The 16,672-nt window shown below is 42.4% G+C and overlaps 1 protein-coding gene across 1 annotated transcript in view; it reads left to right on the forward strand.

Moving 5' to 3' along the window:
- Nucleotides 1-14,444, forward strand: part of AOAH (acyloxyacyl hydrolase) — a 213,672-nt gene extending 199,228 nt beyond the window's left edge. Inside the window, exons 19-21 of the mRNA XM_030204112.1 lie at nucleotides 3,265-3,358; nucleotides 10,167-10,243; nucleotides 13,745-14,444. Coding sequence (XP_030059972.1) covers nucleotides 3,265-3,358; nucleotides 10,167-10,243; nucleotides 13,745-13,873 — 300 coding nt within the window. The 3' untranslated portion in view covers nucleotides 13,874-14,444. The remainder of the gene's footprint in view (nucleotides 1-3,264; nucleotides 3,359-10,166; nucleotides 10,244-13,744) is intronic.
- The last annotated feature ends 2,228 nt before the right edge of the window (nucleotides 14,445-16,672 follow it).

Below are 16,672 nucleotides of genomic sequence, written 5' to 3' on the forward strand. Positions count from 1 at the left end.
TTGAATTTCCAAAAGGAGGTTTCATGTCAGATTTCAAAAGGGAGTGTTGTCATTCACCAAGTCATCTGTTATCATTCACCTAACTTTAAGTTGGAACAACAATCATTTTAATGGTTTTAAATAAGTTACTTAGCCATATTTGCCGACTAGTATCGATCTAAATATCAGCAGTATAGCAGATAATAAATAGCAGAGGGCTATTCTTGAAAAAGCCACTTGTTGGCGAAACATATTGGATCGAAGAACCCTCTGCAGCTGACTCTACCAAACATAAGCTAAGTAACTTATTTAAAACCATTAAAATTACCGTTGTTCCAACAGATTACTTTTGAAAGATAATATAAATAACAAATAAAAAGCATATTAGGGACCGGTGACAATATTGGGAAAGCTATAGTGGCATTTGAAATTTACTGAACGCACTAGCACCCAGACTGAAGTCCACACATATAAATACCTTATTAACCTAGAACGCATTTTGGGGGCCTTTTAGGCCCCCATGCTTACATTTTTGCTATTATCTGCAAAATTACTTTAGTTAGAATTTTGAAACTCAAGGTATTACTCAAGTATGTCATTGTTGATAATATCCAGTTGTTCATATAATTATTTTTCATAGGCATTATGGTGTAACAATGCTTGTTTGGTGAAAACTACATCTGTACGAATTGGGGGCCTTTTAGGCCCCCGCTGTTTTTATCATGTTCTCAGAAGTGTTTGTGTCTCAAGTTACTTTATTTGTACTCAGTAATGCTGGTGGAGGGGCCAGGGTGTGGATAATAACATGTGAGGATGTCATGTGATTTTTGGAGGGAGTGATAAGGCCATGACATCACCTCAGGTCCTCTGAACACTGAGGACAGTATACACTGAGAGCTAATTGCTGAAGGACCTGTGATAAGATAAGCTGTTGAGAGGAAATCTGTTTCATTTTCTAACATCTAGTCAGCAATGGCACAGTCTTCCTCCAAGTGTCTGACTGACCAAGAGATTGAAGCGATTATGTTTCAAAGCGATGATGAAAGTGAACTATCTTTGTCTGTTGAAGAATATCTGCCACCAGCTAATCAAACATCCTCATCCAGTGATTCTTCTGATGATGAAGAAGTGAATCTAGTGGATCCTCAAGAAGTGATAAGTAGAACATCCAAAACGAATGTTTTTTGGGACAGTAATCCTACATTAGTCGGACGTACTCCAATACACAATATTGTGAGACAGGCTCAAGGAGCTGTGGGAAGTCCCAGTTACTTTACCCCTAAAGATGTATTCTGTACTTATTTTTCTGACAATATTGCAGAAGAGGTCCTATTGTGTTCAAACCTAGAAGGAAGACGTATCGCTTCAGCAAAAAATAAGTCCTGGAAAATATCTCAAAAGAGGAACTTTATGCATATATTGGACTTTTCCTGCTGGCAGGGAGTCAAAAATCGTATGATGTCCCAATACGAGAATTATTTCTGGACCCACTTTCTGATCCACACTATAAGGCGACAATGTCAGTGGGCAGATATGAGGAAATTAGAAGGATCATTTGCTTTGATGATAAGCGAACTCGTGCAGCGAGGTTTGAAACAGACAAATTAGCCCCTATCAGTTATATCTGGAACATATTTATCAAAAATTGCACAAAACTTTACAATCCTAGTACTAATGTTACTGTAGATGAGCAACTTGTACCGTTCAGAGGACGCTGCAAATTCATACAATACATGCCCATCAAGCCAGCCAAGTACGGTATAAAAATCTTCTGGATGTGTGATTCTGCAAATTATTATGGCATAAATGGCGTAATCTACTGTGGCAAAGAGGTTGGTGCACCAGTACAGAAGGATCTGGGGTCTGAAATAGTCAAAACTCTTGCTGTTCCAATATTCAATTCAGGTAGAAACATCACCATGGACAATTATTTCACCAATGTTCAACTAGGCAATTTTCTGCTTGCAAAAGCTATTACACTTGTTGGTACTATAAAGCAAAACAGACGAGAAATTCCAGCAGCACTCAAACACAATCGTCAGCGAGCACTTTATGAGAGTGTCTTTGGATTCAATAACAAAGCGACTTTGGTATCTTACAAGGCAAAGAAGGAGAAATCTGTAATTTTACTCAGTACCATGCATCACGATTGCAGTGTTGACAGCAATAACCAAAAATTGAAACCAGAAATCATCCTGCATTACAATGCAACAAAAGGAGGTGTAGATAAAATGGATGAGATGGTGGGAGAATATTCGTGTAAGAGGCAAACAAAACGATGGCCTGTAGTACTATTTTCAAATATGCTTGATGTAGCAGCCCTAAATTCATTCATTATTTATACAGAAACTCATCCTGAATTTCATGCACAGAGGAAGGACAGGAGATGCTTATTCTTGAAGGACCTTTGTCATGAACTTGTAATACCTCACATGATAGAGCGAAGCGACTTGAAATGCTTGCCAAAGAAAACTAAAGAAGCAATGAAACGGTGTGGCGTACAGTTTCAGATTACTCCAGAGCCAGGAGAAAGAAAACAAAAGCGTTGTTTCATGTGTCCAAGAAACATAGAGAGGAAAACTGAGCGATATTGTTCCACTTGTAAGGAAACTGTTTGCAAAGAACACTCTTCTGAAAAAATAACATGTCAGAATTGTTTGGAAGACTAATATAATAGAAAAGAAAGTTAGAATAAAAATGTAGCTGCAGCTAGTTTGCTATAGATTTCTATGCATTTTTGTGTGTTTTCATGTCTTTGCGTGAAATTTGGGAAAAAAAAAGATTTTTTGGTGTTTTCTGTGAAAAATTATAATTAAAATGTTGTCCACTATTCATATTTTATTGAGCAATTTTGAAATAAACTTGTGAAAGTTATTTAAGTGTGTTTTTCTACATTATGTGCATGGGGGCCTAAAAGGCCCCCATGACGTTAATATGTATATTTTTAACGTCATGCGTTCTAGGGTTAAACAAGCAGATTAATGGTGATCTGACTGATAGAAAGTAAGCACTAGAACACATACTGCTAAAAAAAATCAAGCCCATTGTAAATCTGTGTTTATCTGATGGTTCTTCGGGATCACTGATTGACATGGAAGCCATTTCCTGGCAGTTGCTGCTTTGGTGGCAGGTGCCAAGGGTTTCATAGCCCATGAGGCTTCACTTAATATGCAGTTTTCTTTTCAGACACTGAATTGTATCTTGTTGGCTGAACAAATGGAGAATATTGATATCTTATTGTCTGATGTTAAAACATTTTAAATACTTTTCTTTCTTATTCTATAGAGGGCTTTTCAACTCTCAAGTGTCCTGGAAGAAATAGCAACACTGAAGTTCTCAAGTTTTGATATGTTATATGTGAATTTCTCAATAGCTGCAAGTAAGTTGACATTATGGTTAACAAAATCTACACAAGTATAATTGAACTGTGGTCACATTCTATAGTTGCAATACTGTTTAGCCAGGGGGCAAATATTAACAAAACCATTTGGGGGCTCATTTTCAAATTACTTAGACTTACAAAGTTCCATACGTTACTATGAGGGGCTTTTTCGATATGACGTCTAAGTCCGACTTTGGACGTTTTGCACAAAACGTCCAAAATCCGACCAGGAAAGAAGGTCATTTTCAAAAAAGATGTCTATCTTTTTTTTTTTTAATACTGTTTCGAACAAGGTTTTGTGCTTTGGATGTTTTGTTATTTTGTCCATTTTCGGAAAAAACCTGAATAAGCACAAAACGTAGAAAATCAAGCCGTTGGGATGTAGAAGGAGCCAGCATTTTTAGCAGACTGGTCTCCAAGCATCCCAGGAGAGAAATGGGGCACTTCTTTGCTCCTTTATCTTGTCCCCTGAGCGCTCCAAAACCCAATGCCCACCACTGTACACCACTACAATAGCCCTTATGGGTGAAGGGGGTACCTATATGTGGGTACAGTAGGGTTTTGGTGACTTTGGGACAGGGGCGTAGCCAAACAGCAGATTTTGGGTGGGCCTAGGCAAGAAGTGGGTGGGCACCAAGTGTTCTCCACCCCACCAAAAAAATATATCTCAGCTGGTGCAAAAATGTTTTTTTCCACCTTGGCAGTCTGTAGCAGGCAGGCGCTGAAAACTGAGAATGTGCAGGTGCCGGTACCGTGGAGAGTAGCATTTTCATTACCATCAAGGGGAAGTCTTCAGCTAGCAGAGATTGGGATCCCCACCAGCTACTGCTAAATGTGTACTACTGTTGGGTGGGCCTGAGCCCTATGTGGGTGGGCCCTGGCCCACCCCAGTCCACCTGTGGCTATGCCACTGCTTTGGGAGGGGTCACAGTTTCTACCACAAGTGTGACAGGTAGAGGGAGATAGGGACCTGAGTCCGCCACTCCATAATGTACTGCACCGACCACTACACTACTCCAGGGGCCTGCATGCTGCTCTGATAGCCTCAGATGTTATAGCCAGGTCTATCATAGAGGCTGGTAAGTCATATTTTCAATCACATTCTTGTGGTGGGGGTGGGAGGGGATCAGTGACCACTGTATGTGGTATTGGGGGTCATCCCTGATTTCCTCCAGTGGTCATTTAGGGCATCTTTTTGCGCCTTATTCATCATAAGAACATAAGAGTAGCCATACTGGGTCAGACCAATGGTCCATCTAGCCCAGTATCCTGTTTCCAACAGTTGCTAAGCCAGGTCACAAGTACTTGGCAGAAACCCAAATTGTGGTAACATACCATGCTACCAATCCCAGGGAAAGCAGTAGCTTTCCCATGTCTGTCTCAATAGCAGATGTTGGACTTTTCCTCCAGGAACTTGTTCAAACCTTTTAAAAACCCAGATACACTAACCGCTGTTATCACATCCTCTGGCAAAGAGTTCCAGAGCTTAACTATTCGTTGACTAAAAAATATTTCCTCCTATTTGTTTTAAAAGTATTTCCATGTTACTTCCTTGAGTGTCCCCTAGTCTTTGTACTTTTGGAACAAGTAAAAAATCGATTTACCTCTACTTGTTCCACACCACTCAGGATTTTGTAGACCTCTATCATATCTCCCCTCATCTGCCTCTTTTCCAAGCTGAAGAGCCTTAACCTCTTTAGCCTTTCCTCATACAAGAGGAGTTCCATCCCCTTTTATCATTTTGGTCGCTCTTCTTTGAACCTTTTCTAATTCCACTATAACATTTTTGAGATACGGCGACCAGAACTGAACGCAGTACTCAAGGTGCGGTCACACCATGGAGCAATAAAGGCATTATAGTATTTTTGGTCTTGTTCACATGCATTTGTCCACATTAAATTTCATCTGCCATTTGGATGCCCAGTCTTCCAATTTCCTAAGGCCTTCTAGCTGCAATATTTCACAGGTCTAGCTCAAGACATCTTAGTTTTAGTTCTGTTTTGTTTCATTATGACTGAAAAACATCTAAGTCTTAGGAACACCCAAATCCTGCCCTTAACACGCCCCTGACTAGCCCCCAACACACCCCCTTGAGATTTGGACACACTGCAGACAAACAGTATAGAAAAACTTCTGAAAAATAGGTTTTGAAAATATTGATTTGGATGTTTTGAGAACAAAAACGTCCAAATGGTGGTTTATTAAATTTTTGGACATTTTTCTCTTTCGAAAATGAGCCCCTATGTAATGTTGTAAGTCTAAGTGCTTTGAAAATACACCTCTTGGTCATCTGTCACACAGAAATGTAATACATTATCCTGGACAGAGAAACTCAGGAAGCATTGTCCTTGACAGATGAACCAAAAAAAAATTCAGAAGAGGTTTTAGATACTTAAGAGGCCCTTTTACTAAGCTGCGTGGGTGCCTACGTGCGAGCAATGTGCAACAATTTTGAGTTACCGCCCAGCTACCATGTGGCCCTTGCAGTAATTTCATTTTTGACGCGTGTCTGCTACATGCACCGGAAAATATTTTTATTTTCTGGCTCAGGCGGTAATTGGAATTTTACATTTGTAGACCATTACCGCCCGGTTACCGGTTGAGACCTTACCGCTAGGACAGTGGCTGGCGGTAGGGTCTCAGACCCAAAATGGATATTTGGCAATTTTCATTTTGCTGCACGTCCATTTTCAGCAAAAATTTTTTAAAGGCATTTTTTACAGGTGCGCTGAAAAATGATTCTGCGCACCCAAAACACACGTCTACACTACCACAGGCCATTTTTCAGAGTGCCTTTGTAAAAAGGCCCCTTAATAGAAATGGTTCTTAATGTTCCAAACATCCAAGCAGCATTTTTTTTAACAGCCTGGCAGCTTCCTTCTCCTCCTCTTCAGTGCTTCAGTCTCAGTCAGAAGAACCTATGTAAATTAGTGCCATGATACCATGAGTCCATTCATTGGTCCCATCCATTCACCTATTTTCAACAAAGATTACAATCTAAGGGCTGGATTAGCTCAAATTCATTTTAGCTTCTAGAAGTTGGTGTGGGATAAATTCAGGTTATTCCAAGAAGTCTGCAAAGTAGTAGGGATGACTCAGGAGAAGCCAGCAGAACTATACATTATGTTTGCCAAATTGGAGTGAAGTGAGCCCACATCTTGCACATTTGACATCTGCTATTCACAATTTGGGACAAAATGGCGATTATTCAAATTTGTTTCTATAAATGGCTGCAACCTTATTAATGAACTACTTTCAAAACTATAAAGAATAAGTTGCATTTTTATGGTTTTATGTGTGTAGATTTTTTTATTCTTAGTTTTAGGAAGAAAAGGCTTCAGATTGCTCGGCTGATTATTTACTTATGCATATCGCATTTTTTCCCCAAATATGCCGGGTGGGCTTCCTCATCAGCCTCAAAAACCTCCAGAATGAACCCCTTTACAGGCTTTTTCTTTTTTTATACTATTTGCTTAGTCCTTTTTTCTTTTTTTGTATATTTCTACAATCAACTTTACAAAATCTTATCAATAATTCTCTTAAGGGCATCACAGCTACTTAGCTTCTCATATCTGCTGTTGGCAGAGGTTTGCTCAACAGAGCGCCTCGTTTCATTCCTTCTTCAGGAGACAAACTGTGCCCAACAATATCTTCTGTGTCCTGTGATGCCCTTAAGATAATTATTGCTAAGATTTTGTAAAGTTGATTGTAGAAATATACAAAAAAAGGAAAAAGGACTAAGCAAATAGTATAAAAAAAGAAAAAGCCTGTAAAGGGGTTCATTCTGGAGGTTTTTGAGGCTGATAAGGAAGGCCGCCCGGCATATTTGGGGGAAAAATGCGATATGCACAAGTAAATAATCAGCTGAGCATCTGAAGCCTTTTCCTCCTAAAACTAAGAATAAAAAATCTACACACATAAAACCATAAGAACATATTATTCAAACTGTAAGGAAACAGGTTGTCTTAAGTTAACACTGTCCCATCTCCGCCCTCATTTCGGGAATGGCAGAGATGGTTATCATGAACAAATTTGTGGCACTGGACAGCTTGTACAAAACTTGGCACTGTTTAAAAACTCTTAACAGAGACATTAAGTAAACTGACAGTTGACTTGCACTGGATGAATAGAGAGGAAAATGATGGCTTTTACCGACTTAAAATGGGGTCCCAGTTTTCACTTGCGTGTTAGACCCACCTGCTCCTGCTTGCCAAAATTGCTCTGTCTTGACCAACTTCTTGCTTGGATAGGAGCAATAAAGCTGACTGTTCCCCAGCCTGCAGTTTTGTTAGTTAGGATGTACAGTCAATGTACTTCACCAGGGGCAGCAAAGATGGGGACAACAGCAGAGTTCAGGTTGAAGGGAGTTTGCGTTTTGTTTTACATTTATGAACATTTTCAAGCCTTTAAATATGTGAACAATTAGTGCTCTGTGACTTAACAAGAGAGTTTAGTACTTTAAAGACCAATATATTTTCTAGTGCTCTGATGTAATTTTGTCAGGGTGAAGATTCTGTTTTCCAGTCATTTTGTAGAAAGACCATTTCTGTCCATGGCCCAGGAACTTCTATTATTGCTAAACATGACACTTAAAAATGTCAAAACCGTTTTATCTATTGTGAAGAAAATTGGCTATCAAAATGTGTAAACATTTGTGCTTAGCGCGCTGTAACATGAGATTTTAATGCACAGCAAGCCCGAAACTTAAACGCTGCATCAAGAAGGAGAGTTTCCACTATTTTCTTATTGTGTTAACATTCAGATTAGCACATGGTACCTGCTCACAGTTAACGCAGAAGAACTAGGTAAGTGGTCCCACGTTAACTGTGCATTAGCCAGTTAGTGTGCAGTAAATATAACACTGTAGCTGGCTAATGTGTCCATGGCCACTCTCCACCCATGCCACGACCCCTGCCAGAAAATAGTTTGACATGTGGAAATAAGAAGACAACCACAAAACCCCTTAACACAGTCACGTAGTAGCCTATTTCAGCGCATTGACGTCCAGATGCTCAAAAGTCCGGCACTGTACTGAACAGCACCAGAGAAATACCACCAAATCAACACAGAACTCCCTGATCTCAATGCTAATGAGATGCAAATATAGGTGCACTCATAACATCGAGCATTAGGGAATTCAGCGGGAGGACAGTGGCGCATATGCTGAAGAGTTATGTGTTAAGCACAGCTCTTGAGCACATGCCCAGAATGCCCGGGGAGGAGGAAGAAGAAGTGCCGATTTTGACACGCGAACAGGGAAGACCACCTTTACCAGGTACCTTGTATCTTTAATCTGAGCTAGCATGAAGCACTGTACCTTAAATAATGCCCAGCTACTCCGTGCTGACTCTGCGCTCTATGGTCTCTGATCTAACACATCCACCTCTGCCACCAGAAATGTGACTTCTTACGAGAATGTTAAGGTATTCTGGGGGTATTTTTCCAGCGGATGGGACTTCTTTCTTCTGCCTCCCCTCCCGCCTCCCCTAACCCTCACGGCTTGGCACAACCCTAATGCCAGCGCCGAGCTGGTGTAGGGTTTTCAGTGGCAGGAGCGCACTTGTTTGGCACGCCATCCTCTAAGCATTAGGGAATGAGCTTGTTAGTATGCATTTGCTTGCTTATTGCTCTGGGAGCATGCGAGCTTTCAGACGCTCACTGGCTGTCAGCATCCTGCGTTAGCAAGTGCAGGTGTTAGTGTGCGGGTGTTAGTCTGACATTAATGGCCTCTAGCGCCTGCATTTCTGAGCATTGGGGCCTAAGAGCTTAATACCCTTTTGAAGATGGGCCCCTAAGCAAAAATGACAGCATGTTGGGGGTACCAAAGGCAAAATCTTTCACGCTACTAGGCTTGACATATCTGTCCCTCCCTCTTAATTTAAGGAGATATATCCATACACACACACACACTCACACATATACAGATAAATATAACTGCTGTCTCAAAAGGCTACTAGGCTTTCCATCCACCTTCACTCACTGGTGCCATCCTCACTGAAGCCATTTTTTTTACAGATTTTCCATTCCTATACACTGGCTAAACGTCGCCATTCTCCTTCACTCTGCCCTACTGTTGCAGCTTACATCTGCTGCACACACCATCCAGCTTCTGCTCCCCATCCCATGTCCCCACTGCTTTATCAGCCTCAATTTACTCCCCCAAAGTGCTGCTGCTCTTTTAAACATGTTCCCCCAGGCCTTTACACCTCCATAGCCATTCACTTCTGTACCCTATTCCCTTTAGGCTGTTACCACTCCAGACTACTAGGCCTTCCAGCTCTCTACCACCCCACCACCCAAACAGGCCACTTTTCCATTACCTACCTCCTTCATCCAGGTTGCCAGTCTTTCATCTTCTGAACTCTAAAATTTGCAGTAACTGTAGACATCACTCTCGTACTTCCATTAAGAATAAGCAAAGCTGAATGGGCACTTTAAAGCAAATAAAGCATATATATAGATATATATAGATACAGATATAGATATATATAAACTACACACACAAATACCTGTGCCAAAGATGCATCACAAGAAATGGCTACTCTTAAATCAGAATTTAGCATTTTACAGTGTGACCTGCTCATCCCTTTCTCTTTGCTGGAAGGCAGGCATGTCGTTTACAATATTTGTTTATGAACACAGAGCTTCCACTACATAAATATTTTCAATAAAATCAACAGCTTAAATACTGCACTGGGGAAAATAAATCTGTTGTGTATTGTTACAAACCGTCTATATAGCAGTTTCAGTTATAAATAACTAATCCCAGCACTGGTTGCATGTGGTCCTCTGGTTTATTTTACAGTTGCTGATGAGTGGCACAAATTGGGAGGGAAACCATGGCAATTGATCGAGCCCACGGATGGATTCCATCCTTCTCAGGTAAAATGCTGACCTGAGGCTCACTCTTGTTCCTTTAATTCTGCCCTCAGAGTATTGGTGTTCAGGTATTGTTGACATTTCCTGTTCTGCTGCATTATGGTAGCTGCTAATTATAATGAGCTTTTAATAACATGCCATAGTACCACCAGCAGAATACACTCTATAAGACCAAGAGCTACATATTAGATGGCTGTACTTACTCAGACCTGCCGAGTCTCACGTATTCAGCAGGAGACTCCCGCTTTTGCAGGTCATCTCCCACAGTCCCATTGAGCCCTTCCATCAGCAACAGGAAATGTGTTAATAAGATGTCACCTAATCCTGCTGCAGGACCAGTCTCGTAATAACTGCAAACTCGCAGCTCTTATCGTGAGACTGGTCCTGCGGCAGTAGGAGATGTTTTATTAAGATGTCTCCTGGCTTGTTGGTGCTGTGACTGTGGTTTGTCAGGGGTTAGATTCAGGAGGTGGAGTGAGTGGGTCTGGGGGCATGGTTGGGAGGAGTGGGGCACAGCTGGGCAGAGCTTAAAATCTCCTTCAAATATTGGATCCCCTTGGCAGCATACCTGTAGCATGGATTGTAGCTACAAGTTAACTACAGAACCCCTGCCTCCTCCTCCTCCAGTATCCAGGTGGCTGCTGCAGTGGGTTAATTAAGGATAGGAGAAAGGAAGGCAAGCACATGTGCTGTACTCCTCCTCCAGGGTCCACCTGAGCTGCTAAGCAGGTGCAATCACTACTGTTTTCTGTCCCACCAGCAAGGGACATTGGGCATTAGGTCTAGTTTACAGCCCACTTTTCCATAAGCATGCTCAACAGGGCTGGTGTTAGGGTGGGCAAATAGGGCAGTTGCCCTGGGCCCCCATGTCAGTAGGGTCTCCAAACCTGCCTAAAGTTGAAAGAGAACCTGCAAGCAAGCTTTGGGGAATCCTCCCAGCGTCTACCCTGGGCCCCATCATGTCTAGCACCGGCCCTGATGCTCAAAGCAGGTCACAGCATATTAGAACCAGGTCAACAGAAAATGCTGAAACAGTCAGCAGGGAATGGGACGCAGCATGAAGCAAGAAGAGTAAGTTTAGAAGTGCAGCTGATATGGGCAGTTAAGGGTATGGACACCCCCCCCCCCCCCCCCCCCCCCGAGCTTGAAGGCTGCAGAATACATGGACTAAACAGAACAGATACTCTCTGCAGATTTCATTTCTGATGCAGCTTGCATTCTTCTGTTTGCTTCAGGGGAATAGCCAGTCTTCGGCGGGAGGGGGTCCAGAGCCCGAGGTGAGGGGGCACATTTTAGCACCCCCCCCCCCCCGGTGCCCCCGACCCCCCCCCCCCCCCCGCCATTTTTGACCTCCCCACCGCCACCACCACCTTTGACCCCCCCCAGCGCAAACCCTTTCGACCCCCCTCTTCCCGTTGCCGGGTACCTTAGACTCACAGAAACAGAAGCCTGCACAGCCGCATTGCTGATCTGCAAGGGCAGGCTTCTGTTTCTGTGAGTCTGACGTCCTGCACATACGTGCAGGACGTCAGAGTCACAGAAACAGAAGCCTGCCCTTGCAGATCAGCAACGTGGCCGTGCTGGAGAAGAGGACTTTGGCTGGCGGGGGTTGGGGACCCCCGCCAGCAGAGGTACCTGATGGCGGCGGGGGAAGGGGGGTCAAAGGGGTTGGCGGCGGGGGGGCAGGGCCAAATTTACGGGGACCCATGCCCCCGTGGCCCCACATAGCTACACTCCTGGTTTGCTTAGAACGAAATGATGATCGTTGTGTTATCATGAGGAATAGTACATAGGCAATAAGGAAGAATTAGCATAAAAATATAAGATTTATCAGCATTAATGTGGAATTAGTGTGTTAGTGAGAAAGGAAGCTGTGGAATTAAACCGAGTGAGAAGATATGGAGGAAATGCCAGGTGTTCAAGGCCCACAGATAGTATATCGGAAAAACAGACCTAATTAGGGGGACCTTTTACTAAGCCTCGTAGGCGCCTACACGCACCAAACATGCATCAATTTGGAGTTACCACCCAGCTACCACGTGGCCCTTGCGGTAATTTCATTTTTGATGTGTTTCCACTATGCGAGTCAGAAAATAATTTTTATTTTCTGGCGCGCAGCGAAAATTGGATGGTAACTCTGTCTTGATGTGCCTAGGCAATTACAGCACGGTTAACGCGAGAGACCTTACCGCTAGGTCAATGGCTAGCGGTAAGGTCTCAGACCCAAAATGGGCGCGTGACAATTTTTATTTTGCCGCACGTCCATTTTCAGCAAAAATTTTAAAAATGGATCTGTGCACACCCAAAACACGAGCCTACACTAGCGCAGCCCAATTTTCAGCACACCTTAGTAAAAGGACCCCTAACTTTGTTCTTTGACCATATATTTGTAAAAAATACATCTGATGAATACTCATTGTGGATATCCTGAAAACCAGTGGTGTAGCCAAGGGTGGACCCAGGCCCACCCACTTTGGTTTCAGGCCCACCCAGTAGCAGCATACCTATGATGTGGCTGGCAGGGATTCCCAAGCCCCACCAGCTGAAAACTCCCAACAACTGCCCCTCCTGCATACCTTGTAAATAGCAGATCTTCACCTGTGCATGCAGCAACTAATGTACATTACTTGCACCAGCCCCACAGCCTTCCCTCTGACCTGTTCCCACCTATGCAGAAACAGGAAGTTGCGTAAGTGGGAAGGCTGTGAGGCCAACATGAGCAGTGTGTATTAGTTGCTGCTTGCTGCTGATGAAAATCTGCTATTTAAAAGGTTTTTGGGAGAGGGGGGATGTTTGAGAGACCGTATGGCATGCAGGTGAGAGGAGAGACAAAATCACCTGTGGGACAGGGCAGGGTTCTTCTGCCCACCCATCTTGGGCCCAGGCCCACCCAAAATTGGGTGTCTGGCTAGGCCCCTGCTGAAAACCAGACCAGTTTGTGGGCCTCATTCACATGGCAGTTTCTGTCTGAGTCCTTCACAGAACAGGGCATTAAGGGACAAATATTTCTGGACTTATCACTCACAAAAAGCTTAACATTTTTTTAAAACTTTCACTTGTATTAGCAGCTACTTCCACATTTTCATGCTCTGATTGTAACCGGAGGATCCTAATGTCCTATCAAGTCAGTAGGAAATGAACTGCCAACAATGATCTTGCCTTTTTGTCATCACTATTTAAAAGTTATGCATAATTTAAATTATGTTTTATACATATGATTACTGATATTCTAAGCTACTCTGAGGTATACATTTAAAACCAGGACTGCTCGCAAAGTCTGCAGCCTAGAACTGGGTAACTTGGCATCTCTATCATTAAACAGTCATTGCATACCCTTAATTCTTCAGTCTGAACAGAAAGATATACTGCTACTCACTATAACCTTTTATTGAGAAACTGGATTTTATTTTACACAAAATGAAGATGTGTCCTGTAAAAAAAAAAAAGGAGAGAGAGAGAGAAAGAACTTATGTGGATTTTCTGTGCTATTTCTATTTTCTACAGAATGCCTTAGCACTTGGTGCAAAACTTGTCTGGCAGGAAGTACTGCAGAAGTGGCCTCATGTACTTGGAAAGCCGAATCCATTCAATAAGGATATTGTGCGCGTGTTTGGAGACCAAGGGGGACACTGAGTTCAGCCCTGATCATCTTCACAGGCCTGTGTGTGCTATAGCCTAAATGTGGATGAGAGGAGCTTAAAATCAGCAGATTCCATTAAGGTCACTGTGTACACGCAGCGAAGTGACAAGATGATGACATTTCTGGTGTCATCTAACAGAAAAGAAGCCAATACGAGCAAGCAGCATTGTAGCACTTTCTGTAAGCTGCAGTTTACAAGTGCGGTGATCTGGGATATCAACTTTAGAAGGCCATGTTTACAGATACTTAATACATCCGTGTATAGATTCTTTGTAGCACACCTAAGATCATGTGTGGCAATATCATGTTTTTACTCTGATCATTTAGAAGTCCGTCACTGTTACATTTGCAAACTTATTTCCAGATAAAATAAACATTTGATGTTGATTTTAAAAAAAGAAAGAAAGAGAGAAGTGTTCTGTATTCTGATTTTATAAAGGCAAATTCCAGAGCCTGAGTGTTATTGAGCAATAATTATCATGTTGGCGAATCCACTTACATTTTCCTGTGCTAATCCTTACTTCCAATGCAGGAAGAAAGATGAATGATGGAAAAATCAGTGTTAAAACCACTGCATTAAAGGGTAGTGCAGCAGGCATACGGTACTGTTCTTGGAAAAGTGCTGTCTCAAAAACAAATTCAAATATTCACAATGCTATCATAGGAAACCTTTGGGTTTAAAAAGCAAAACCATGTGCATGTAAGGAAATGAATGAAAACAAATCCCCTTAATATGTAATACTTGGTAGCAATAATGAAACAGTGATTGAATATTCACATAACATGCAGCCTGAGCCAACAGATTTATTTTCCATTGAACATAATTAACTTTGTATGAACTTGGATGCTAATAGTGTGCTGAAATGGGCAATGTTGGCACATTTAGACTGACTCTGGACAATTCTGCATGAAGGAAACCCTTCCCTCATTAATCAGTACCTTCTCTGTGAAATAGTAATAATTAAAAAAAAAAGGCAAGTGCATTTTATAATATACCACTGCATTCCACAAAGCAAAAGGAGCAAGTTCCCACATGCCATCTTTTTTCTTTTGATGTAGGCACAGGCAGTGGCATTCCTAGGGGGGGCTGACACCCGGAGCGGATCGCCGATGCGCCCCCCCCGGGTGTAGCGCCCCCCGGGTGCAATGTGACCCCCCCCCCCGGCGAAACGCGACTATCCCCCCTCCCCTTACTCTGCTATCCCAATCCCTGGTGGTCTAGAGGTACCTCTTCGGGGCAGGAAAGAGCCCCCTCTTTCCTGCCCGGAGCTACTAGCTGCCCTGCATCCTCCTGTCCTGGTGAGTCCGGCTCTCGGCGTTTCAAAATGGCCACCGAGAGTTGAAGCAGCCTCGCAAGACTTCAACTCTCGGCGGCCATCATCACTCTTTCATCCTTATTCAGGTAAGGGAGAAGGAGCATGTATGGACTCAATCACAGGTAGCTAAACTGAGGAATAAACAGACAACAAAAATCAACAGAACAAGAAGTGAATTTACAGGTGTCAGATTTCTATAGGCTCCATAAATTGGGTCCCATATCTATTTTGGGGGTGTTATGCACCTGTTCTTGTTTGATTTGAGTTCTATATGGCAATATTAGCTGGGTTTTTCATAAATAAATGGATGTTTCAAGTTTCGATTATTATCACTATTGAAGTATTAATGTATTCATGTGCCCAGGGAAAGACAATTTTCAAAGCTATTTAGGCAAAGTATTTTGACCACATTGAGCAGCAATCTGAAAAGTGTAAGTGACCAAAAGAACACAGTGTTCTAGAAGGCATGGACTTTTAGCCATATGGAAAAGAGGCATTCAAGGGCACGTGTACAACAGGTAAAGTATACATATATAAATGGCATTTTCAAACACTCACCAGTTGTACTCCAGTAAAAATCTACCCTAGAAAAAGTGCAAGTGGCCATGCATGCATGAATCCATGGCAAGTTGTAAAATAAGCATACTTGTGCGCGTTCACTTTGAGAACTGCCACATTGCATACTAAGGGGCCGTTTTACCAAACAGCAGTAAAGTGGCCTTAGCATGCCCTTACACAGGTCTTTCCTGTGTGCTGAGACCATTTTTTACTGCTGGAGTAAAATGGCTGAATTTTCTAATTAATGGCCACATGGTAATTTTACCATTACCATGTGGGCCTCTATTGCCACTCATGTGGGAAGTAAGGGCGCATGTGCTAATCGGTTAGTGCATGGAAATGTGGCTGTGTTAACTGATTAACATAGAATACGCCCACTCTCCACCCCCCAGCATTAAAAAATACATTTTATTGTTTAGCACCTTGGTAGCGCACGCATATCCCCAAATTACTGCAGGACATCTCAGCACAGCTCACAGTCACTCATTTTTTGCTGCAGTAAGCACACATTACTGCTTATTGCAACTTTGTGAAAGGGCACCTACATGATGTATTTATCTTTGCGAGTAGTTACAATCATTTCAAAATTTCATAAATATAAGGAACATAAAATAAGTAGAGACCACTGAAGGCTGGGAATGGAATATGGTATGTGCACAGAACTAGTCAGTGCAGCAGGATTAGCCATTTATATATACTCAAAAGTTCTGCAGCATATACTAATTTACCTGCCAGTATACACTTAGCTTAAAGGGCCGATGTGCTCAGCATTCCAAACTGGTGTGTGTGTATACCCCGACAGGTGACTGTTTCGCCACGCTTCGTCAAAGGGGATTCTCGCACCATTTAGTTATTGTGTGTCTCACACATCGGCCCTTTAAGCTAAGTGTCTTTGGAATATATTTTTATGTGATAAAG

This window comes from Microcaecilia unicolor, chromosome 1 (assembly GCF_901765095.1).
Source record: "Microcaecilia unicolor chromosome 1, aMicUni1.1, whole genome shotgun sequence".
NCBI lineage: Eukaryota > Metazoa > Chordata > Amphibia > Gymnophiona > Siphonopidae > Microcaecilia > Microcaecilia unicolor.